At 41.0% G+C, this 27424-nt stretch overlaps 1 protein-coding gene across 1 annotated transcript in view; it reads right to left on the bottom strand.

Annotated features, from left to right (window-relative positions):
* Positions 1-27424, bottom strand: part of PCGF3 (polycomb group ring finger 3) — a 150505-nt gene that overhangs the window by 72248 nt on the left and 50833 nt on the right. Inside the window, exon 2 of the mRNA XM_075338604.1 lies at positions 4216-4333. Coding sequence (XP_075194719.1) covers positions 4216-4324 — 109 coding nt within the window. The 5' untranslated portion in view covers positions 4325-4333. The remainder of the gene's footprint in view (positions 1-4215; positions 4334-27424) is intronic.

Genomic DNA, 27424 nt, shown 5'->3' with positions numbered 1-27424 from the left:
GACCACTGCAAAATTGTCAGTTTTTCTGATTTTTCTCTTTAGAGGTATATTTTGGATTGAAATGTAATTTTTTTTATTCTATAAAACTACTGACAATGTCTCCAAATTTCCAAGTAATAAATTTTGCATTTGTTTTCTGAAAATGAGAAATGGTCAAAATAACAAAAAACAATGCGCAGAGCTTTGAGACCTCAAATAATGAAAAGAAAACAAGTTCCTAATCATTTAGAAACAACAATACTAATGGTTTTACCTCAGGAAGAGTTCAGAAATCAATATTTTGTGGAAGAACCATGATTTTTAAATCAAAGCTTTCATCCTTGGCATGCTTTCCACCACTCCTGGTGCAAAAATGTAATTAGTTCTTCTTTGTTTGATGACTTGTAACTATACATCTACCTCTTCATTACATTCCAGAGGTTTCCAATGGGGTTCAGGTCTGGAGATTGGGCTGGCCATGACAGGGTTTTGATGTGGTGGTCCTTCATCCACACATTGATTAACCAAGCTGAGTGGCATGGCGCATTGTCCTGCTGGAAAAAACAGTCCTCAGACTTGGGGAACATTGCCTGAGCAGAAGGAAGCAACTGTTTTTCCAGGATAACCTTGTATGCAGCTTGATTCATACGTCCTTTGCAAAGTTTAATCTGCCCAATTCCAGCCTTGCTGAAACATCCCCAGATCATCACCGATCCTCCACCAAATTTCACACTGGGTGCAAGACACTGGCTTGTACGCCTCTCCAGGTCTCCATCTAACCATTAGACGACCAGGTGTTGGGCAAAGCTGAAAATTAGACTCATCAGAGAAGATTACCTTAGTCCAGTCCTCTATGGTCCAATTGGGCAGATTAAACTTTGCGAAGGACGTATTAATCAAGCTGCATAAAGGTTACCCTGGAAAAACAGTTGCTTCCTTCTGCTAAGGCAATGTTCCCCAAGTCTGAGGACTGGTATTTCCACTAGGACAATGCGCCATGCCACACAAATAGGTCAATCAATGTGTGGATGAAGGACAACCACATCAAAACCCTGTCGTGGCCAGCCCAAATCTCCAGACCTTATCCCATTGAAAACCTCTGGAATGTAATCAATAGAAAGATGGATAGTCACAAGCCATCAAACAAAGAAGAACTGTTAACATTTTTGCACCAGGAGTGTCATAAGATCACCCAAAAGCAGTGTGAAAGACTGGTGGAAAGCATGCCAAGACGCATGAAAGCTGTGATTAAAAATCATGGTTATCCACAAAATATTGATTTCTGAATCTTCCGGAGATAGAACCATTAGTATTGTTATTTCTAAATGATTATGAACTTGTTTTCTTTGCATTATTTGAGGTCTGAAAGCACTGTGCATTTTTTTGTTATTTTGACCATTTCTCATTTTCAGAAAATAAATATAAAATTTATTGCTTGGAAATTTGGAGACATTTGTCAGTAGTTTATAGAATAAAAAAAGCAATTTACATTTTACTCAAAAATATACCCATAAAGAGAAAAATGTTGCAGTGGTCTCTTACTTTTTGCCAGAGCTATACATGACAAAACCCTGTTTCATGAGGATCCAGCTCATGGAAATGCCACTAAATCAGACCTTTATGGATCATACTTTTAGGCTGATTTCACACACGGATATGTGTTATGTGCCTTATTATGACAAGCAATACTGCAGTCAATGACACAGATTATATTGAAATACAAAACACACTATATAGAAAGCGTTTTGATGGGGGTTAAGTCAGAGGTGTTAAACGGAATCTGTAAGCACATTTTTGTTATGTAATCAGAGAGCAGCATGATGCAGGGGCTAAGATCTGATCTGCGGAATATGTCCTTTACTAGGCTGCTTGTTGTTGGGTCCATAAAATCAGTTTTCATTAGCGGATTATCATCACTAGTGGACTAGCTGGCTCGTGCCTCCTAATTAAAGAGAATCTATCACCAGGTTTTTGCTCCCCCATCTGAGAGCAGCATAATGTAGATACAGAGACCCTGATTCCAGCCATATGTCACTTACTGAGCTGTTTGCTGTCATTTTGATAAAATCAGTGTTTCCCCTCTGCAGATCTAGCAGTTATAAAGAGCTCATGAACATGCTGGACTACCTAGCAACAGGCCAAGTAGTCCTCTAATGATAATGTACTTCTAATTAATCAGTGATTTTATCAAAACTACACTAAAACAACCCAGTAAGTGACACATCGCTGGAATCGGGATCTCTGTCTCTATGTTATGCTGCTCTGAGATTAGTAAGCAAAAACCTGGTGACAGATTCTCTTTAAAGGAATCCTGTCAGGTGCAATATGCACCCAGAGCAACAAGCCGTTCTAGGTGCATATTGCTAATCCCTGCCTAACTGTCCCAGTATCTAGTAAAAGGTTTTTCCAAAGATTTTTTTTATCATATGCTAATGAGGTCAGTGACTAGCCACAAGGGCGTTCCATCTCTTGGCTAGTCATCCCCCTTAGCATGTAAGCACACCCCTGTGGGCGTACTAGCATGCTAATGATACGCAGCATCAGAGTTATGGTCAATCTCACCACTCTCTGCTGCCACTGCACCTGACACATGATTTCGGCTCAGCGCGCATGATCAGAAGTTCTGTACTTCCAGTCATGCGCACTACGAAGCTGGGTTTACGAGTTCCGGCTTCAAACTGGTGTAGTGCGCATGATCAGAAGTCCGGGGACATTCTGATTGTACGCACTGAGACGAAAACCTGCGCTAGCAGCAGAGGTGAGAGTGACCATTCCTCTGACGCTGCGCAAACATTATGCATGTTAGCACGCCCCTGTGGGCATGCTATCATGGTAAGAGGGTCGACTAGCCAAGGGAACTAATGCCTTTGAAACTAGTCCCTGGCCTCATTAGCATATTCTAAAGAATCTTTAGAATTACGTTTTCTAAAGATCTCTATATTTATACTATTAGATGCTGGGACGGTTAAGCAGCGATTAGAAATATGCATCTAGAACTGCTCGTGGTTCTCGATGCACATTGCACCTGACAGGTTCCCTTTAACTGCTCTGTGTAACCACACCCACAACACTGATTAGCAGCTTTCAGTAACTATAAAGGGAATACAGAAAGCTGCCAATCAGTGGGCTTAACGAGCTGAGTAGTGTTGAGTGAGTAGTTAACTATTTGTACTCGCTATGCTGTTAGCGAGTACTGTCTGCTACTCGCATATTCATTACCAGTAGCAGGCACAATGTAAGTCAATAGTAAATACTTGCTAAGTAGCGAGCAACCTGAAAGCCGTACTATTCGCTACTTGTACGAAAAGTACGGCTTTCGGGTTACTTGCTACTTCGTGACTATTTCCCATTGACTTACATTGTGTCCACTACTCGTAACAAATATGCGAGTAGTGGAGAATACTCGCTAACAGCATAGCAAGTACAAATAGTCAACTACTCGCTCAACACTAGTGCTGACCACTGCTACGTCTGCATCAGTGAAGAGAGTAATTGTCTCAAAATGACAGAATTCACACGAGTATGTCACACATCGCTGGAAACAGGCTGTCAGTCCCTACATCATAGTGCTCACAGAATACATATAGAATTTGCTAACGCATTCCCTTTAAGGCCCTGTGCCCACGGGAGCTTGCTCCTGCAGATTTTGCCACGGAAAACCTGCAGATTTATCTGGATTTTCCAGATAAATCCGCAGGTTTCATCAAGTACAGACACTCCCCATGTTATGCTATGGGACACGGGGAGTGTCTGTGTCCACGTTGCGGTCTGTGCGGCTGCAGAATATGCTGCGGATGTCCCACAGTCGCACATAATTGCATGTCAATTATTCCTGCGGATTTACCTGCGGAAATCCCAGCCCTCCACTAAGGAGATAGAGGCCGGGACGTCCGTAGGTAAATCGCATGAAAGTCCGCAGGTTTACCTGGTGAACCTGCGGCCGTAACTGCGGATACATCCGCAGGTACGACCTCCCGTGGGCACATAGCCGAATTCAAATCACATCATCCTGTATGGTATTTCTTCTAATAAGCGTCTCTACAGAACTTGAAAAACAATGGCGTTTGCCTACCCAGACTAACGTTCTTTGCTTTTTTTCTATACAAGAATAACCATATACTTAAGGTACACATTCTGTATTAAGGGAAAATTTGGTTTCTGAAAAATTTAAAAATCACATATATATATCTAAAAAAAAATAAAATAAAAATAATATCTATAAAGCTGAAAGCATACAGGTATGTAAGCACTCCGTCACAGTAGTAGCATCGATGAGATATCCATTGCACAAGCGACATGTGATGTGAGCGTTGATGTCCCAGAGTTTTATCTTCCGAGTCAACATCTTTGGTGTCTGCAAAACAAAAAAGGTAAGAAATCTTTTCTTTAATCCTCTAGGAAAACACTTTTGGCAAATATTCCATTATTTGATTTTTTTTAATTTTGTCACTTCAGAAAGGAAGAATTAACCAAAAGAAGATGCTACGTTCAAAACTTAACATACCGATTCGATCAAGTAAGCGTAAACACGTCACAATAAAATATTAGGATTAAAAAAAATATACACATACACATCTGTAGCTATAACGATCAATACGAATAAAGGCAAAAAAATGAAATGTGGGAAAAAAAAAAAAAAAAAAAAAAAACACATTGGACACCAAGCACCAAATTCTGCAAGGAAGAAAAATAAAAAGTCTCCAGCTGTTCCCAGCTCTGACCACTAGAGGGTAGCAAACGAAAAGGCCACAAAGTTTTACACAATTTTGAAACATATCTACTTTTCATATCGGCAAACATTACACCATGAAACCTTTCATTTAATAACTTTACAGCACAATTTAAATAAAAAATGATGGTGTTTTGTTCCCATGCGGCATGGTGTCTGCCTCGAGTCTTCCGAAACATGCCACATGTAAATAAAGCTTCTCCCTCGGACATACAGTCACTATGCATAGCAGCTATGAGTGTGTGCATCACTATACTGCAAAAGAAAATCTAGGAAGGAACAGTGCAGTGTACTCAGAACACACATCCATAACCCATGGAGTGCAATGTCACCCATTTAACAACTACATCATTAGAAACTATTGAAGAGTTCATGACATATTTGTTCACCGGATGCAATTAACAGGGAACCTGTCACGTAAAAAAAATACTATTAACCTGCAGATATGGGGTTAATCTGCAGGTTAATAGCATTCTAAATGTGTCTGACGCCTGTGCATTAAAATCTGTAGCCATGAGGACAAGAACTTTACTCCTCCTGGCAGCGTTCCGGTTTCAGTAATGGGGGCAGTGCTGCTGTGGGTTTATTTACCGCCAGAGAGTGGCAGCTATTACCATGCTCCCCGCACAGATTGACAGCCGCTCTCCATTAGAGGAAGAGGTCGGTCAGTACGGGGGGGGGGCGTGGTTACAGCCACCGCTCTCAATACATATAGCGGTGACTGAACGCACGCCGGTGTTACCCCATGAATGAAACCGGAAGGCTGCCGGGAGGATTAAAGCTCATTTTCTCATGGCAGTGGTGTTTAAAGTGCAGGCGCCAGACACGTTTAGAATGCTATTAACTTGCAGATTAACTCCATATCTACAGGTTAACAGCATTTTTCCATATGACCGGTTCCATCCATCATATTCTTCATTTAACATACCCGACTCACAAAAAGTTAGGGATATTTGGGTTTAGAGTGAATTTTCAAGATAGTCCTAAAATGCACCCTAACCTTTTCAGGTCAACCTTATGTGATGTTCTCTAAACTATTGAATGCTCATGTCTAAGGGGTACTTTACACGCTGCGATATCGCTAACTATTTATCGTCGGGGGTCACGGTGTTTGTGACGCACATCCGGCGTCGTTAGCGACATCGCAGCGTGTGACACGTACGAGCGACTTTCAACGATCGCAAAAGTGGTAAAAATCATTTGTGTTGGAGAGGTCGTCCAAACACCAATCGTTGTCTGGTGAGTAGCGATGTTGTTCGTCGTTCCTGCGGCATCACACATCGCTGTGTGTGACACCGCAGGAACGATGAACATCTCCTTACCTGCGTCCACCGGCAATGCGGAAGGAAGGAGGTGGGCGGGATATTCTGGCCACTCATCTCCACCCTTCCTCTGCTATTGGACGGCTGCCGTGTGACGTCGCTGTGAAGCCGCACGAACCGCCCCCTTAGAAAGGAGGCGGTTCACAGGCAACAGCGACGTTGCTAGGCAGGTAAGTGCGTGTGACGGGTGTAAGCGATGATGTGCGACACAGGCAGCGATTTGCCTGTAACACACAACCGACGGGGGCAGGTACACTCGCTAGCGATATCGGTGCTGATATTGCAGCGAGTAAAGTACCCCTAACTGTTCAATGTTTCACTACTTTTTGCACAGCTTTCTGTTCTCTAACAAGGACCTTAGGCAAAATTCACAACAGGTGCTCCATACATCACCCCACAAATTTCAGGATTCAGTTAGAATTGCTGATTAAACAGTCCTCATCATGCTGGTCTCATTTTGACATCATAAGACCAAGACGACAACCAACAATTGATGAACAGTACCTCGCTATTGAAAGACTTCAAGCAGGATGTTGTCAGACAGAAGTCGACACTGACCAGAGAATGTCACAGAGTGTCATCAGCAGGTTGTAACAGAGATAGAGAGAGACTGAAAGAGTCACAGAAAGGTATAGAAGTGGATGTTCTTTGGCCACATCCCACACGGATGATTGATTCATTGTAAACAAGGCCCTATGGAACTGAACAATGAATGCCACACAACTCCAGGCACATTTAAGGACGGTTAGAGGCAACCAAGTGTCACATTAGACCATGCAAAACAGTTTCCATAAGCGTGGTTTGTGTGCTAGACTACCTGTAAGGGTACCTGACCACACCACTAAGCCTCAGTGCTGTTCACTGATGAAAGTTAATTCAAGTTGAGCAGAAATGATGGCTGCCAATGACGATAGAAACATCAAGGAGAGCACTATGCATCAGCCACTGTTGTCACCAGATGAACCTTTGGTGGTGGAGTTGTTACATTGTGGGCCGGTGTGTCTAGCCAATGCAGAATTGCCCTACACTTTGTGAATGGTACAGTGACAAGCCCCTACTACTTGAATAACCTAATTATTCCAGTCATTGTGCCTCTGCATGAACAACACAGGACTGATCTCATCTTCATGGACAACCATGCTAATCTTGGTCGCATCATTAGGGAACGGCTGCTGGGGACTGGGATACCTCAAATAGCAAGGCCTGCACTTTCTCCAGACCCAAATCCTATAGAAAACCTCTGGGATTAGCTGAGCCGCCATGTAGAGGCTCGTAACGGTGTACCCAGAACCTCAATGACCTGAGGGCTGGCCTTCAAGACGAGTTGGATGACATGCCTCAGCAGACAATAACTGCACTTGTGAACAGAATGAGATGTCGTTGTCAGCTGTAATTGAAGCTGAAGGCCACATGACAAGTTATTGAGACGCTTTCATTTTTTGGGGGGGTATACCAGCCACTGTTGGTGGCTTTTGTTTGAATAAATTGTGCTTTGAAAAACCTTAATTTCACAATAAAATACCACTGTTGGTGGAACAATTTCCATAAATTTCACCCAAAAGCCAAATAACCCAAACTTTTTGTGAGTAGTACTGTATATACATCTGGAGTTGGAATGGAGGACAAATATGCCATGTAAACATAGTCTATAATTTAAAATCCTTAAATTAATATGTAAATATATATTAATGCAAGTCTTTCACGTTCATGTAAATCAGCAACAAACGTGTGCGTGTGTGTGTGTGTGTGTGTGTGTGTGTGTGTGTGTGTGTGTGTGTGTGTGTGTGTGTGTGTGTGTGTGTCCCCAGATCACTGGCATCCAATAACAAAACAAAGCAACACAGATGCTGTAAGAGGCAATGGATGCAAATTTGTGACTCCAGCTTTACTCCCAGCCTAAGGCCCTCTGCACACTAGAAAAAGGATTTTTCTCAAGAAATTTCGAGTCTGAAAGATTAGCGCACTTGCGTTCAAAAAACGCACCCATAAGGCACCGAAAAACACATACGTTTTTACCGCATTTTTGATGTGTCTTTTCCGCCGGTTGGTCTCTGCGGGTTTTTTACCATTATATACGGCAAAAAACGCAGCTACCTGCAGAAAAGAAGTGACATGCTCATTCTTTTTCTCAAGAAATTCTGCAGAAAAAAATGTTCTTGAGAAAAAAAAATAAAGTGTGCGCACAGCTATTTTTTTTTACCATAGGTTTTGCTGGGAAATGTCGCAGAAAGGTTACAACCATTTTCTCAAGAAATTTCTACAGCAAAAACACAAAAAAAAACAAAAAAAAAAAAAACAACGCGGGTAAAAAACGCAGTGTGCGCACAGGGCCTAACGCTGTTTCCGTCTGCTTGACTGATGGCTCCTTTGCCTGGAGCCACACAGCATAGAGGCTGTTAAGCAGGAGGAGGCAGTGTTGGGCCAGGAATAGAGCTGGAGTGACGGAAGCTTCAGATCTACAGCCTCATTTACATATCAATTCAAGCATTGATTTCTCAATAATGGAGGAACAGACTGGCCATTTAACCCCTTCACAATCTCTGAAATACCCCTATACAACATAGGTCAGGAACCCCTTCCTATGACGTATGGGGTATGTCATGGCAATCGCGGGGGCACAGGAGCTGTGTGAGCACGATCGCTGCTAGGACTTCGGCTTATCTGACAGCCGAGACCCGGCTCTCACAGCCAGGAACGGTCCTTGCACCGCCCCTGGCTGTTTATCCCACTAAATAGTGTGATCAATAGCGATTGCAGCATTTAGAAGGCTGAGAGAGGGAGAGAGCTATTCTCCCAAGCGACAGGACCTCATGAAGTGATCACGGGCGCCCGATCATTTCTATGACAGCCCAAGAGGCTTGCCGTATCTGGCTGACCCCAGAGGTCATTATGACATCATCATGACGACATCCGGGTCAGCTAGCTACGACAAGCCTTTTAGACCAAGCCGGGAACATGGTCTGAGAAGCTTCTGTCAGTGAAAAACGGACAGGTATAATCCATTGCAATACTGGTGATCAGAGTAATAAAAAAAAAGTCCCAGAGAGGGATTAAGTAAAAAAGTAGAGAAAACAAAATTTGTAGAAATATTATTTTTTTTTAATTTCACAAAAACAAAGAAAAAATATGATTGTACCATCAAAAAATGGAATAAGTCGAGATCAAATAGTTTCATATAAATAAAAAGAGCATCACTGAAAATGTTGCTTGTTCTGCAAAAAACAAGCGGCCATACAGCTCTGTGAGCATAGAAATAAAAAAAAGCTATAGCTCTCAATACAGCAATGCAAAAACTATTTTTTTTTCTATAAAATTGCTTTTATGGTGTAAAAGCTGCAAAGCATAAAAAAGCCACTATATCGTTTCAATCATCCTTACCAAAAGAATAAAGCTATCATTACTTTTATGTCATGATGAATGGTTCAAGAAAAAAAACAAAAAAAAAACATTAACATAATTCCTTAATTTCAGTTTCTTATTGACTGCCTCACAAAAAGTGGAAAAGAAAACAATCAAAAAAACATTGTGTGGTCCAAAGTGGTAGCAATAAAAACTACAACTCATCCTGAAAGAAAAAAAACAAGTCCTCACATGATTGTCAGCATAAAAAGTTTTAAAAAAAAAACCAAAAACTATAGCCTTCACATGATGCAAAAAAAACTTTTTTTTTTTTTTTTATAAAAGTAAAGCGTTTAATGTTCTAGAAGCCAAAAGCTAAAAACACACACAACTATTTCAATCTGGGATTGCTGTAATCGTACTGATTTGATAAATAAAGCCAACTAATCACTTATCCAACAAAGTGAACGGCTTAAAAATAGTAAAAAAGCCAATTGTTAAAACTGCTGTTTATTTGTTTATTATGCCTCCCAAACATCGCAATAAAGCACAACTCATATTTATCCTGCGATCTATGCTGCGCGCTTACACCAGGAATTACGTGTACATCTCTGAAAAATGTGATTGAGACAAAACTAAAAGAAAATTCTCTGTAATGAGGCGCAGAGAGTCACTTTGAACTCCCATCTGGCCTCTAGTCCGGTGGTGTCAATCTGTTTAGACTTGCACAAATGTGCGGTCAACCACCATTTTGTGTACCTTTGATGAGGGCACTGCTGAATAGAGGCCAAACGGAGTCTGGAGTAACTCTGCTGCCTCATTTTAGTGAATGGATCCATCCAGGATTTTACCTGAATCACATATTTCGGAGATGTATTTGGAAACCCTGATATATGTGCGCAGCATAGAGCACCGGATAAATGTGAACTGATCCAAAATGTTCTGTACCCCAAATTGCCAAATAGCATTCAACTCAAACCACAAAAAAATAAATAAGTCCCTACTGAGGTGCATCATCGTTTAACAGAAATATAGGGGGTTTCCACATTATTGGTGGCCCTAAGGCTCTGAAAAAGAGCTATTGCACCCCTTTCAAAAAGAAATCCAGCATAACTTGAACTCCAAAATCCAAATTCACCCCTCTCTTCTGATCACCAAAATGTGCCTAATGCAGTTAGTGTTTACATGTTTGGTACTGTAGGGGTGCGCTCACACGAGAGTGAAAAACGGACAAGTGCAATGTGAGAAAATCTGCACTGCACTCTGACCAATGTTAGTGAATGAGGGAGAGCAGTTGGTCAGCTTTTCTCTCATCGAGATTCTGGATGCAAGAAAACTAGCAACATGCTGCGATTTTCTGTGAGAGCCGTATCACTCGCACCCATTCAAGTGAATGGGTGCAAGAGATACATCGGACTGCACTCTGATGTTATCCCAGTGCAGTGCGATAAACGCACAGGCTGACAATGAAGGAGATGGGGGGGGATTAACCCCTCCCTCTCATCCGCAGTGCCTGCCCTCAGCTTCACAGCTGTGACCAGATTTCAAGATCCGGTCACACTCGCATACATTCTGCTCACGCTCACAGCAGAGCCTGAGCTGGGAGTCATTATCATATCGCATCCGATGCTCTTGCATCGGATGCCATATGCTAATGTGACTCCGGTCTTATAGTGAGGAGAGCTGACTTAATCCACAGGATGGGTCTCCAGAAACAGGAGCTGGGAACATTCTACGGGCACTACAATGTACTGGGCATGACAAGGGCTTAGTTGCAATTTTTAATACTACAATATTCACTGCATTTGACTCCATGAGTGATTGTCAGAGACAAAATTATCACGACACCAATAGAGGAATTCCCAGAGGAATGTAATTTCCAAAATGTGGTCACTTGAGGAGGATTTTTTCTGCTCTGGCACTTAAGAACTCTGCAAATGGAGTCTGAAAACGATTCTAGAAAAATCTGTGCTCAATAAGGCCCGTTTCACACATCTGGCATTTCGCCGGATTGCCGAATCTGGCACACTCCAGTACAGTGTTAATACTGTACAATGGTATCGCAGAAAGCTCCAGTCACATGCTGTCATGTGACCAGAGCTTGTGACCGGAGGTGCCGCGATGCCATTGTACTGTATTACACTGTACTGGAGTGTGCCGGATCCGGCGAAATGCCGGATGTCTGAAACGGGCCTAAGTCTGACAGTGCTCCTTCCCTCCCAAGGTCTGTGATGCAGAGAAACAGTACAGTACAGTAGAGTACAGTACAGTCACATGAGGGGTATTGCCACGCTCAGGAGAAAATTCTTTAACACAGAAAATTTTTTCCCTATTTCCCTTGTGACAATTGGAAATCTGAGGTTAAAATAACATTTTAGTGGTAAAAATGTAATTATTTTTTCTTCACCGTCCAATAATATAACATTTTGTGATACATCTGTAATGTCAATATGTTCACTGCACCCCTGCATGAATTCATTGAGAGGCGCAGTTAAATAGAGTCACTCGTGTGGGTTTTCCTTTCCTGATATATCAGGGGCTCTGCCAATGTGACATGGCACCCCCAAACCATTCCAACTAAATCTGAACTCCCATATGGTGCTCCTTCCCTTCTTCACTTTGCACGGTGCATCAAAAGTAGATTTTGACCACATATGAGGTACTGGCAAACTCGGGAGAACTTGTGCAATTTTTGTGGTCCATTTTCTCCTATTACACTTTTTGAAAATTAACCTTTTCCTATCCCGAGTCCCCCCCCCCCCGGGGGAAGACATTCAAAATAATCCGTTAAGCTCCTTTGTCCCCTGGCAGGGGACATCAACATTTCAAATGCATTTTGCTGTCCTAAGTCCCTTCTAGCTGGCCACTGAGTGGAAAATCCCTTTTCTAAGCATAGCAGGCAGGACTTCGTGCATAGTCATATTTTTGGCAGCCAATGGTTGCATCTGTTCTTGACGACCTTTGACCCAACCCTGTTTCGTTTTCCAAGTGGAAATGGCTAAAAGATAGCGAAACGTAGGTGCATGAATCCGGATGAAGTAAGGCAGCGTGTAATCGATACTAGTGAAAGTAGTAATAGTGAGAGCGATTCGGACGATGGAAGTGAATTTGTAGAGTCGGAACTGAGTGATGTTGAAAGCGTTTTTTCTACCGATGTCAGCGACGAAGATGACGAGGGTACGGAGGTCGACGCCGATGGGTAGCAACGAACGTCGTCTTCTGCCAATGGGTTTCAGCAGATTCCGTTTTCAGTACCGAACGCTGGAATAAATATAACTGATGATGACCTATAATAGGTGTTCAATAGGCGAAACAGGTAATTGTATTGGATAAAAAAAGGTTAAAACTTTAGGGCCAAAGCAACATTTTAGTAGAAGAAAAAAAAAATGTACAATTTTAATTTTCACAGCTCAATGTTACACAATTCTGTTGAACACCAGAGGGTTAAAATTGCTAACTATGCCCCAAGATGAATTACTTGAGAAGGTCTAGTTTCCAAAATGGGGTCACTTGTGGGAGGTTTATACTGTTTAGGCACCTCAGGGGGTCTGCAAAACGTGATATGCATCCAGTAACTATTCCAGTCAATTTTGCATTCCAAAAGTTAAAGGAGTTGTCCGATATGAGCTTACCAAAAAATTTTGAGTTTATCTGTGCTGTATTGTCATATAAATCACCCCTACATTGTTATTTTTTGTTTTCTAACTTTTGTTCCTCTCGAATTATGACTATTCTCTGCAGCTCTTTGTTTACATTCAGCTCCAGCAAACATGATAACTTCCTGTGCTAAACCTCCCAGTCAGAGCTGGCACCGCCCGGCCTCAGTGTCCAGCCCCGCCCCCTGCCCGGCCTCAGCGTCCAGCCCCGCCCCCTGCCCGGCCTCAGTGTCAAGCCCCGGCCTCTGCACACACATTCCATGTAAGTATTCTGCCCCAGCACCTGAGCTGTTATCACTCTAGCAATGGAAATAACAGCCCCACATCGGGCTCTGCACCACACACACACACACACACACAGAGCGCTCTGTACCGACCCCCCCCCCCCCCCATCGTTCTGTACCGAACCCTTGTGCCTTCCGTTTTTTTTACGGACCGCAAAAAACAGAAGCAGCAAGAAAGATAAATAGATGAGTAGATATAGAGATGAATAGATAGATATAGAGACAGAGATAGCGGTATGAATGAATTAATAGACGGAGGGATAGATAGATAGATAGATAGATAGATAGATGAGAATGACCTATATAATGTCCCACTCTCCTGCATATTCTAAGCTGGCACCCTTTAGTGACTTTCATGTGGCACTAAGGGGTGCTTAGCCTTGTATTTAGCCAAAAAACAAATAAATAATTAAAAAAAACAAAAAACGATGTGGGGTCACCAATATCTACCTATCTATCTAGGGGATAACGAGCGCTGCCATCAGGAGGTTGGATGAGATCATTACCTGCTGTGACGATCTCCTGACGTCAGCGCTGTCACTGACTTCTATGCCCGCCGTGTTCTCCGCAGTATCGCCCGTGACGTCACCGCTAGTGACGTGAGAACGCAGCGGGCATAGAAGGCAGTGACAGCGCAGACGTCAGGAGTGAAGCGAGGATCGTCACAGCAGGTAATGATCTCATCTAACCTCCTGATAGCAGCGCTCGTCATCCCAGCACTGCAGGGTGAGAAGCTGCTGATACTGCAGGTGCGGGCAGCCGCGGGGCTGGAGCGGGACATAAACCGCACGGGCACTCCTGCTATCCTGAGCAGGGGGCCCGATGCTGGCAGTGACACCGTGGGCAGGGAGAGTACGGTGTGCGGGGGAATGTGTGGGAGGGTGCAGGGAAGGGGGCCAGAGACTCCACGCATTGTACCCGCCCAGCAGGGCGGCAACAAGCTGTTCACAGATTTGCATGTCAACATGGTCCTGCCCATGTTGACATGAAATGACCGGAAGCAGCAAAATCGCGGCAGGAGCGGTCACATGACCGCTCTGAGCCGGGGGAGAGGGGCTGACAGCAGGGCAGGTAAGTGGTCTCTATCTACTTACCTGCCCCAATGTAGCCCAATAGGGTCGTGATAAAAAAAAAGTCAAAATAAGCCGGATAACCCCTTTAAATGGTGCTCCTTACTTTTTGAACCCTTCCATGCGACCAAACAGTAGATTTCCATCATATATGGAGTATCAGCGTACTCAGGAGTAAATGCATCATACAATTTGTTGTGCATTATCTCCTGTTACCATTTTGAAAATGCTAAATTTGGTGCTAAAGTAATCTTTTTGTGGGGAAAAAAAGTAAAATTTTACATATTTTCTTTAAACACTACTTTGGCTCCTGTGAAGCACCTAAACGGTTAATACATTTCTTGGATGTGATTTTTGACAGTTTGAGACTTGGCGTCACTTTTGGGTATTTTCTGTCACCTACAATACTCAGTCATTTGAAATGTGATGTGGGCCCTCAAAAAATGGTTTTGTAAATATGAGGGAAAACATGAGAAAATCGTTGACAAAATTTTAACCTAACTTCCTAACAAAAAAAAAAAAAAAGTTGAAGAAAATTGTACTGATGTAAAGTAGACATGTGGGAAATATGATTTATTAACCACTGTTGCAGCCATTTTTCCAACTTAGGGGTCACTGCTCCAAGTGCTCCTATCACCACTGGGATCATTGTTGTCATCCCTTTCCACATCCTCTTCAGTTGTTCTTTGAGACCCTGGTATTTCATAGTATAGTATAGTATAGTATAGTATAGTATAATATATATATATTATATTATATACGAGGGGCGATCCAAAAAGTAATGATAATCGGTTATTTCTATTGCACACAGAAATTAAAATAAAAATGTTTTCTTCTCTCTTAGGTACCCACTAGTCCAGGAAAAAAAAAAAATCACTTAAATAGGCCGCGATTCCCGGGAGCTACATTCATTTGAATATGAACTGCCGAGGAGTGAACATCAAAATGGAAAAAAAACGAGCTCAGAGCGGTCATCAAATACCTCTGCTTGAAAAAAATGACTACCAAAGACATACACAGCGACTTGGTGGAAACATTGTTGGACTCTTCTCCTCCATATTCCATAGTTGCACGCTGGGCCAAGGAATTTAAGCTGGGAAGAACATCGACGGAAGATGAACATCGTGAAGGACGCGTATCCACGTCCCTCAATGAAGAAAACGTGAAAAAAGGTGAAGCAGTTGTATTGGCAGATCGAAGAGTGACTATCAGGCATGTAGCTGAGGTCACAGGGATCTCATATGGCAGTATTCAAAGAATCCTTGCAAAAAAATTGCATATGAGAAAGGTCTCCGCGCGTTGGGTGCCAAAAATGTTAACCAACAAGCAAAAAGAAGAAACGAGTTGACATTTCAATAGCAAATCTCGAAAAGTTCCAAGCAGACAAGGGGAATTTTTTGTCACGTTTTTTGACCATGGACGAGACCTGGATCCACCACTTTGATCCCGAAACTAAACAACAATCGATGACATGGAAACGAGCCAACGAACCGACGCCAAAGAAATTCAAAGTGTCAAGCTCAGCAGGGAAGGTTATGGCGTCTGTTTTTTGGGACGCTGAAGGAATTATTATGGTGGACTATTTGGAGATGGGAGACAATATTAGGGGCTCTTACTACGCAGAACAAATAAGAAGATTGCGGGAGGCTATCAAGGAGAAAAGGCGCGGCAAACTGCGGGCTGAAGTGCTGTTTCACCAAGATAACGTGCCGGCTCACAAAGCTGCAGTTGCCATGGCAACAATTCAAGAAGCGGGCTTTGAACTGGTGGAACACCCACCCTATTCACCAGATCTAGCCCCCAATGACTTCTTTCTCTTTCCTTGCCTCAAGAAACACCTCCGGGGCAAGAAATTTGACGACAATAGCGACGTGATAACCGCTGTTGGGGATTTTTTTTGAGGGTCAAGATCAAGAATTTTTTTCGAAGGGAATTCTAAGTTTAGAAAAGAGATGGACAAAATGTATAGACTTGTTAGGAGACTATGTAGAAAAATATATATTTTTTTTTAATATATTCATTGTGTTTATTATTGATTATCATTACTTTTGGATTGCCCCTCGTACACACACACACACACATATATACACAGTGCCTTGCGGATGTATTCGGCCCCCTTGAATTTTTCAACCTTTTCCCACATTTCAGGCTTCAAACATAAAGATAAAAATTTTAATATTCTGGTGAAGATTCAACAACGAGTGGGACACAATTGTGAAGTTGAACGAAATTTATTGCTTATTCTAACCTTTTTTAAAAAATAAATAACTGAAAATTGGGGCGTGCAATATTATTCATCCCCTTTACTTTCAGTGCAGCTAACTCACTCCAGAAGTTCATTGAGGATCGCTGAATGATCCAATGTTGTCCTAAATGACTGATGATGATAAATATAAGCCACCTGTGTGTAATCAAGTCTCCGTATAAATGCACCTGCTCTGTGATAGTTTCAGTGTTCTCTTTAAAGCACAGAGAGCACCATGAAGACCAAGGAACACAACAGGCAGGTCCGTGATACTGTTGTGGAGACGTTTAAAGCCAGATTTGGTTACAAAAAGATTTCCAAAAACTTTAAACATCCCAAGGAGCACTGTGCAAGCAATCATATTGAAATGGAAAGAGTAGCATACCACTGCGAATCTACCAAGACCTGGCCGTCCATCCAAACTTTCATCTCAAACAAGGAGAAGACTGATCAGAGATGCAGCCAAGATCACTCTGGATGAACTGGACAGATCTACAGCGGAGGTGGGAGAGTATATCCATAGGACAACAATCAATCAGTCGTACACTGCACAAATCTGGCCTTTATGGAAGAGTGGCAAGGAGAAAGCCATTTCTCAAAGATATCCATAAAAAGTGTTGTTTAAAGTTTGCCACAAGCCACCTGGGAGACACACCAAACATGTGGAAGAAGGTGCTCTGGTCAGATGAAACCAAAATCGAACTATTTGGGCACAATGCCAAACGATGTTTGGCGTAAAAGCAACACAGCTCATCACCCTGAACACACCATCCCCACTGTGAAACATGGTGGTGGCAACATCATGATTTGGGCCTGCTTTTCTTCAGCAGGGACAGGGAAGGTGGTTAAAATTGATGGGAAAATGGATGGAGCCAAATACAGGATCATTCTTGAAGAAAACCCTGTTGGAGTCTGCAAAAGAGCTGAGACTGGGATGGAGATGCCGGCGAGTGTGTATGACGTCGGACGCGTAATGCACCACGGCTAGAGACGGAGAACAAAGATGGCCAAAAGAGGCACACTCGCAGGCATTCAGGTCCTGAGTAGGCGCACTTTGATCTGCCCTGAGCAGGGCAGATCAAAGTATTGTAGTGCGCCTGCGCAGGACCAGCGAGTGTGTATGACGTAGCTGCGTCATGCACCCAGGCTTCAGAAAAAGGACAAAGATGGCCGAAAGAGGCAGCACTAGCACCGGACAATGGAGACGCCCATATGGCCAACCGCGCGACCGTTTAGGTTAGTATTATAAAGTGTTTTTCATGTTCTCACAGTGGCCTGGGCTCTTATATACAGCATGTTAGAATGGCCAGAGCTTATTGGCCAAAAAAGTGGCGACAGGTTCCCTTTAAAGGGGATGAATAATATTGCACGCCCCAATTTTCAGTTTTTTATTTTTTAAAAAAGTTTAAAATAAGCAATAAATTTCGTTCAACTTTACAATTGTGTCCCACTTGTTGTTGATTCTTCACCATAACATTAACATTTTTATCTTTATGTTTGAAGCCTGAAATGTGGGAAAAGGTTGAAAAATTCAAGGGGGCCGAATACTTTTGCAAGGCATTGTATATAATATATTACAATTAAGACAAAAAGTGAAAACTACTCTCCCAAAAAATGATAATTTTGTCTTTAAAGACAACACGTATAAATTATCATTGCCTTGTCTGTAAGGACATTTACTATAACATTATGTAAGTATCCTATATAGTCAATGATGCACATAAAAAGTTTAATAGCAATTGTGGCTTTTTTTTAATTATTTTTTCTGTTTTTGTTTATCCAAACAATGAAATAGAAAATAAGATGTAAACATTTTCGATATGTACAATTTATTTTTCTTCTTATGACTCTCAAAACATGATATAAAAACAAACAAAACTGCTTTGATTGAAAAATCTTAATAAAAAAAAAGGATAGCAACACAAAAAAAAAAAAATATTTTATTTGTACAAAAGTCAAATAAAAACTACAGGAAAATGGTATGGATATATTCAGGGTGACACTACTTGTGCAGTACATGAATCACATACAATATAAAACCTTTAAAATCAACCTCAGAACTGTATTCATTTTTTTTTTTAATTTCTCAACTTTAAGAGTTAATAAAACATTAGGTAATTTATATGTACCCCAAAATGGAGCCACTGACCAGTACAACTTCTCTCACAAAAAGCCCTCCGGCGTTACTTGCCAGTAAGTGCTTAGCCCCATAAGAATAAAGAACCACTAATTCATTAGTTGACAAAAACTTTGATTGTCGATATCTCTGCAATTAGCCATCCGCTATTCTTTCATTTGTAAAAGGATCAAGTTTTTTTTCTTACTGAATCAGTTTCAAATGGAAGATAAATAGCAATCAGGTAACAGATTTTTCCCCATAGACTCCCATGTTAAAAATCAGATCCAATTTGCATCAGATGTTTAAAAACGGCAAGAAAGTTGTGTCTGCGTAACTTTACTGCCAACAGATTGCTTCCGGTTCTAACGGATGATTACTGGACATGTGACGCTAGCCTAACAAACGCTTGAAACACTTTGATTATGTCACATGTTAACCCTATAACAACAGCAGATACAGATATAAAGCCCCGGAACGACCGCCGTTTTATCCCTTAATCAACGTTTTAAAATGGCAATCGAGAATACCACAGCTCCACAGGTCAAATTAACGTGACAGCTGTATAAGACGTCTGACAGTCACGGTCATCCGCCTTGACTGGTTTTGTAACGAAATGGGGCCAAATAACTCATTAAACACCGCTGTCAATCGTGACAGTGGTATATAAGTGGTTAAAGGGGGTTAAAAGACACTCTTTGGTAGGATCGGTCCCCATTATCAAAATCGTGGGTGCCGATCATTGCCATGGGGGTAAATCAGTGACAAGTCTCATGTGCTGCTGTACACACACAGCAGTGCATGAGACCAGTCAGTGATCAAACTAATAAAAATTAATGTCCCACAATAAAAAATAAAAAAAGGGTGTAAAAAAAAAAAAAATTTACAAAAACCCATTTTGCCAATAAAAACACAGACTGTGTTAAAGCAATAGGAAACGTGCATAATTAAAATTGTCATGTCCAAATCGACCCAATCTATGAAACTGTCACTTGATTTTTTTTATCATACTGACAAAAAAAGTGAGTAAAAAGCAATCAAAAAGTCATTTAAAAAAAATTAAAAAAAAAAAATGGTATAACTATAAACACCAAACCGTCCCACAACTAGGAAGCCCTAATGTGGCTGATTCAGGAAAAAAATAAAATATAGTTACAGCTCTCAGAATATGACAATGCAAAAACAAAAAGTTTTTATAAAAAAAAAAATCATTTTGGTTCCTAGCTGACCCAAAACAAGAAAGGTTTATTCTAATTTCATATCAAATAGTGAGAAAAACATGCAGATGTGTCTTTTTAGGTATGTAAACGTCTGGTTTCAACTGTATATCCTGTGTTCAATGTATGGGCACTGAGCTGGCATATTTGTAACTCTCCAGAAAAAGAGCGCGGCATTGATGCTACAAAATAGTCACTGCAGCCTTAGATGACGTCATTGAGTGGTGCCATTCCTACAGTAGGGTCACTTTTGGGGGTTTTCTGCTATTCTGGCACCTTAGGGGCTCTGCAAATGTCACCTGCAAATTATTCTAGTAAACTGCTCTAAAAGCCAAATAGCGCTCCTTCCTGCTCTGCAGTGGTTTCTGATTACATATGGGCATCACCACGATCGAGAATAATTGTGCAATAAATTGTGGGGTCCATTTACACCTTATAACCCTATATTTTTATGACTAGAGTGTTATACAGTCATATGAAAAAGTTTGGGCACCCCTATTAATGTTAACCTTTTTTCTTTATAACAATTTGGGTTTTTGCAACAGCTATTTCAGTTTCCTATATCTAATAACTGATGGACTGCGTAATATTTCTGGATTGGAATGAGGTTTATTGTACTAACAGAAAATGTGCAATCCGCATTTAAACTAAATTTGACCGGTGCAAAAGTATGGGCACCCTTATCAATTTCTTGATTTGAATACTCCTAATTACTTTTTACTGACTTACTAAAGCACTAAATTGGTTTTGTAACCTCATTGAGCTTTGAACTTCATAGGCAGGTATATCCAGTCATGAGAAAAGGTATTTAAGGTGGCCACTTACAAGTTGTTCTCCTATTTGAATCTCCTATGAAGAGTGGCATCATGGGCTCCTCAAAACAACTCTCAAATGATCTGAAAACAAAGATTATTCAACATAGTTGTTCAGGGGAAGGATATAAAAAGTTGTCTCAGAGATTTAACCTGTCAGTTTCCACTGTGAGGAACAAAGTAAGGAAATGGAAGAACACAGGTACAGTTCTTGTTAAGCCCAGAAGTGGCAGGCCAAGAAAAATATCAGAAAGGCAGAGAAGAAGAATGGTGAGAACAGTCCAGGACAATCCACAGACCACCTCCAAAGACCTGCATCTTCATCTTACTGCAAATGGTGTCAATGTGCATCAGTCAACAATACAGCGCACGTTGCACAAGGAGAAGCTGTATGGGAGAGTGATGCGAAAGAAGCCGTTTCTGCAAGCACACCACAAACAGTCACCTGAGGTATGCAAAAGCACATTTGGACAAGCCAGTTACATTTTGGAAGAAGGTCCTGTGGACTGATGAAACAAAGATTGAGTTGTTTGGTCATACAAAAAGGCGTTATTCATGGAGGCAAAAAAACACGGCATTCCAAGAAAAGCACTTGCTACCCCCAGTAAAATTTGGTGGAGGTTCCATCATGCTTTGGGGCTGTGTGGCCAATGCCGGCACCGGGAATCTTGTTAAAGTTGAGGGTCGCATGGATTCAACTCAGTATCAGCAGATTCTTGACAATAATGTGCAAGAATCAGTGACAAAGTTTAAGTTACGCAGGGGATGGATATTTCAGCAAGACAATGATCCAAAACACCGCTCCAAATCCTCTCAGGCATTCATGCAGAGGAACAATTACAATGTTCTGGAATGGCCATCCCAGTCCCCAGACCTGAATATCATTGAAAATCTGTGGGATGATTTGAAGCGTGCTGTCCATGCTCAGCAACCATCAAACTTAACTGAACTGGAATTGTTTTGTAAACAGGAATGGTCAAATATACCTGGATCCAGAAACTCAATAAAAGCTACAGGAAGCGACTAGAGGCTGTGATTTTTGCAAAAGGAGGATCTACAAAATATTAATGTCACTTTTATGTTGAGGTGCCCATACTTTTGCACCAGTCAAATTTTGTTTAAATGCGGATTGCACATTTTCTGTTAGTACAATAAACCTCATTTCAATCCAGAAATATTACTCAGTCCATCAGTTATTAGATATATGAAACTGAAATAGCTGTTGCAAAAACCCAAATTGTTATAAAGAAAAAAAGTTAACATTAATAGGGGTGCCCAAACTTTTTCATATGACTGTATTTCTACATCTCAGTTTTATAAAAATTCTGTAAGGTGCCTGTGGGTTCAAAATACTCACTATCCCCCTAGTGGAATGCCTTACACATGATGTTTCCAATATGGGGTCGCATGTGGGGTTTCTGCTGATCTGGCACCTCAGGGGCTAGGGTAATGGATTTCACAATTTATTCAAACAGATTTTGCATTCTACATGCTAAGTCGCGCTCCTTCCCGTCCAATCTTTGCTGTGTGCTCAAACAGTAGTGTATAACCACATATGGGGTTCTGCCACATTCAGTAAAAATTGCATAACAAATTATCCTGTCCTTTTCTCCTGTTACCCTTGGTGTGAGATAAAATGTTGAGGCTAAAAGTAAACTTTTTGCGGAAATACCCTACATTTTTCATTTTCAAAGCCCAATCTAATACACTTCTGTGTAGTTCGCAGGTTAAAAAATGCTCACCGCACCAATAGATGAATTCATTATAGGGTTCAGTTTGCCAAATGGAGTCATATGTGGGCGTTTCTGCATTTTGGCACCTCAGGGGCTCTGCAAATGCAAAAGGTATAAATGTGAGTTAAACAAAAAAAAATCAAATAGCGCTATTCGCTTTCCGAGCCCTGCCATGTACCCAAAGATTAGTTTTTAACCATGTACTGGGTATCACTGTGTTCAGGAAAAATTGCGTAACTAATTATGGGTTATGTTTTCTCCTATTATATTGTAAAAATTACAAAGTTAGGGGCTAAAATACCATTTTAAAGGAAAAAAAAAAACACTATCTTATTCATATCCATATTTTAAAACGTTCTGTGAAATGTCTGTGGGTTCAAAATGCTCAATACACCCCTACATAAATTCCTTGAGTGGTCTAGTTTCCAAAATGGGGTCACTTGTGGAGGTTTGTGATGTTTTGGTACCTTAGAAGCTCTGCCAATGTGACATGGTGCCCGCAATCTATTTCAGACAAATTTGCTTTACGAAATTCAAATATTGCTCCTTCTATTCCAAGACCTCCCATTTCTCCAAAGAGTGGTTTCTGACCACATGTGAGGTATCACCGCGCTCATAAAAAAGTGGATAACAAACTGTGTGGTCTACTTTTTGGTGGTACCTCTTGTTAAAGTGAGAAATTTTGGGTTAAAAAAAACAAAATTTTATGAAAATAAAGAAACTTTTTAATATGCCAACCTAATGTTATCAAATTCTGTGAAGTACCTGTGGGTTCAAACTGCTCAATATACCACTGGATAAAATCCTTGAGGGCTCTAGTTTTCAAAATGAGGTCACTTGTTAAGATTTTTTTATTTTTTGGTACCTTAGTGGTCCTGCAAATGTGACTGCAATTAGTTCAGCCAAATTTTCTTTCCAAAATTCAAACATTGCTCCTTCTGTTCCAAGCCCTGGTGTTTGTCCAAACAGAGGTTTTTGACCACATGTGGGGTATCCGTGTACTCAGGGGAAACTGAGTAACAAATTTTGGAGTCAATGTTATCATGTTATCCCTTGTAAAAAGTGAAGAAATTGGGGCTAAAGCAACATTTTTAGGTAAAACGTAATTTCTTTTTTCCCCATTTCACATTGTAATAATTCCTATCAAACACCTGAGGAGTTAATAAACTTCTTGGATGTGGTTTTGAGTACCTTGAGGGGTGCAGTTTTTAGAATGGGGTCACTTTTGGGCATTTTCTGTCACTTAGGCCTCTCAAAGTCACTTCAAATGTGATGTGGTCCCTAAAAAAAATGGGTTTTGTTAATTTTGTTGGAAAAAATGAGAAATTGCTGATAAACTTTGACCCCTTCTAATTTCTAATTAAAAAAAAAATGATATTTCAAAAATTGCAGTGATGTGAAATAGACATGTGGGAAATGTTATTTATTAACTATTTTGTGTGATATAACTCATTGGTTTAAGGGCATAAAATTTAAACGTTTGAAAAGTTTGCAATTTTCACCAAATTTTTTTTATTTTTTCCACAAATAAATGCAAAAAAATATCGTCCTAAATTTACTACTATGCAGACGTACAATATATCACGAAAAAACAATCACAGAATCACCGGAATCCGTTGAACACTTCCAGAGTTATTACATAAAGTGACAATGGTCAAAACTCTAAAATATGGCTTGGGTGTTAAGGGCAAAATTGGGTCTGTCTAGGGGAGAATATCACTGTACGAATGGTACCTAAGAGGGCGTGCTGTTTTTGCAAAATTAATATGAAATCTAAAAAAAAAGAAAACAAAAAAAAAAAAACAGTACGCATCTGGAAGCATAGGAGGTACAGTAGAGGTCTTTTGCACCTTTATAATCAGCTTTAAATAATAACAGTGCTCAAATATGGCCATATGCAACCAGAGCCCTAAGGCTATGTTCCACAGCCAAGTAAAATAAAAAATATGTAGCATGGAAAAGCTTAAGATTAGTTTCATTGAATGACAATGGGAATTATTCTCGTGCAGATCCATGGCAGTTCAAACTACAATCCAGCATCAGAAATCTAAGGGTTTAGACAAGAAATACAATGTCGCCCCCCTTGAATTTTTCAACCTTTTCCCACATTTCAGGCTTCAAACAAAGATTAAAATTTGATTGTTATAGTAAAGAATCACCAACAAGTGGGACACAATTGTAAAGTTGAATGAAATTTATTGCTTATTTTAAACCTTTTTTAAAAAATAATAAACTGAAAATTAGGGCGTGCAATATTATTCATCCCCTTTACTTTCAGTTCAGCAAACTCACTCCAGAAGTTCATTGAGGATCTCTGAATGATCCAATGTTGTCCTAAATGACTGATGATGATAAATATAATCCACCTGTCCATAATGTCGATGATGATAAATATAATCCACCAATCAAGTCTCTGCATAAATGCACCTGCTCTGTGATAGTCTTAGTGTTCTGTTTAAAGCACAGAGAGCATCATGAAGACCAAGGAACATAACAGGCAGGTCCATGATACTGTTGTGGAGAAGTTTAAAGCCGGATTTGGTTACAAAAAGATTTCCACAACTTTAAACATCCCAAGGAGCACTGTGCAAGCAATCATATTGAAATGAAAGGAGTATCATACCACTGCAAATCTACCAAGACCCGGCCGTCCCTCCAAACTTTCATCTCAAACAAGAAGACTGATAACTCTGGATGAACTGCAGAGATCTACAGCTGAGGTGGGAGAGTCTGTCCAAAGGACAACAATCAGTCGTACACTGCACAAATCCGGCCTTTATGGAAGAGTAGCAAGAAGAAAGCCATTTCTCAAAGATATCCATAAAGTGTTGTTTAAAGTTTGCCACAAGCCACCTGGGAGACACACCAAACATGTGGAAGAAGGTGCTCTGGTCAGACGAAACCAAAAACGAACTTTTTGGGCACAATGCCAAATGATATGTTTGGCGTAAAAGCAACACAGCTCATCACCATCCCCACTGTCAAACATGGTGGCAGCATCATGGTTTAGGCCTGCTTTTGTTCAGCAGGGACAGGGAAGATGGCTAAAATTGATGGGAAGATGGATAGAGCCAAATACAGGACCATTCTTGAAGAAAACTTGTTGGAGTCTGCAAAAGACCTGAGACTGGCACGGAGATTTGTCTTTCAACAAGACAATGATCCCAAACATAAAGCAAAATCTACAATGGAATGGTTCACAAATAAACGTATCCAGGTGTTAGAATGGCCAAGTCAAAGTCCAGACCTGAATCCAATCGAGAGTCTGTGGAAAGAGCTGAAAACTGCTGTTCACAAACGCTCTCCATCCAACCTCACTCAGCTCCAGCTGTTTGCAAATTAAGACTGGGCAAGAATTTCAGTCTCTCGATGTGCAAAACGGATAGAGACATACCCCAAGAGACTGCAGCTGTAATCGCAGCAAAGGGTGCCGCTACAAAGTATTAACTTAAAGGGGATGAATAATATTGCATGTCCCACTTTTCATTTTATTTTTTATAAACGTTTAAAATAAGAAACAAATATCGTTCAACTTCACAATTGTGTCCCACTTGTTGTTGATTCGTCACCTTAATATTAAAATTTTTATCTTTATGTTTGAAGCCTGAAATGTGGGAAAAGGTTGAAAAATTCAAAAGGGGCCGAATACTTTCGTAAGGCACTGTACATGCCAGAATTCTATTTCCATGAGCATACTCTAAAAGGCTCTGTGCACACAGAAATAATCCGCACCCTCTGGCAGAATACTGCACCCACGGCAAAAACTGCGGTAATAACGCACCCGGGGTTTTGCCGCAGTATTGCCCCTGCGTTTTTTTTATCATTATCTATGGCAAATACCGCAGGTACCTGCAGAAAAGAAGTGACATGCTCATTGTTTTTGCTTCAGACATTTTGCAGCAAAACCAAGAGGTAAAAAAAAACAAACAAAAAACGCAGTGTGCGCACAGCATTTTTTTCCCCATAAGTTTTGCTGGGGATGGACTGCAGCAAGGTTAGGAACAAAAACCGCACCTTTTCTGCGGCAAAAACCGCGGCAAATTCGCGGCAAAAAAACGCAGTGTGCGCACAGGGCCTAAGGCTGGTATACACAATACATAAAATGAGGTTTTCTTAAAGAGGTAATCTTTTGGAGACGTTTCACGATCATATTTTCAGGATATGCATATTGAAGTGGGGGGAATCCAATTTTTTTTCCCAAATGAGTGTTGTTAACGGGTGTCTAAAAATATAAATGAGAAAGGAAAGAAGATCCACAGAAAGAGCCAGTTTTGCAGAATGTTTCTGGTTGCTCCGTGGTGATGCACTACGGCGCAATATGGCAAAAAACGGATGCGGCTGCCGGAATCCGTTTTTGTAAACTGAGTATGCTCCAATGTTTTGAAAAAACAGATCCAGCAAAAAAAAAAAAAAAAGAAGGCCAAAACAGATGCAACAACGGATGCAAAACGGATGGGTTTTTTACGCATCCAGCATAACGGATCCGTTAAAAAACGGATACGGTGGATACGGTTTTTACATTTTTTGCCGGTTCCGTTGGATCAGGAAAAAAAAAAAAAAGGATTGTGCATGAATGCAGAAAACTGATGTGTGAAAGTAGCCTTAGGATTGTGAAACCAAGAAGTGGTTAAAAGAAGTATCACGTTTATTCTTGAGTAGGGTGAGCTGGCATCATTGTGTGCACATACGGCACAGTGGTATTTTTAGGCTACTTTCACACAGCCGGTTTGAGCCGTGCGGCTCAATCCGGCTGTGAAACCTATGCAACGGATGCGGCGAAAACACCGCATCTTTGCATGTTTTTACATGCGGGCGGTCCGTTTTTTTCTGGTTGTGGCACGCTACTGAGCATGCGCAGTGGAAGAAACCGCATGCAGCGGCCGATGCGTTTTTTCATCCGGCGTCCATAGGCATGCATTGAA

The sequence above is a fragment of the Anomaloglossus baeobatrachus genome, chromosome 1, assembly GCF_048569485.1.
Source record: "Anomaloglossus baeobatrachus isolate aAnoBae1 chromosome 1, aAnoBae1.hap1, whole genome shotgun sequence".
Lineage (NCBI taxonomy): Eukaryota > Metazoa > Chordata > Amphibia > Anura > Aromobatidae > Anomaloglossus > Anomaloglossus baeobatrachus.
The sequence above is the reverse complement of the archived record's forward strand: the minus strand, read 5'-3'. Positions and strand labels throughout refer to the sequence as shown.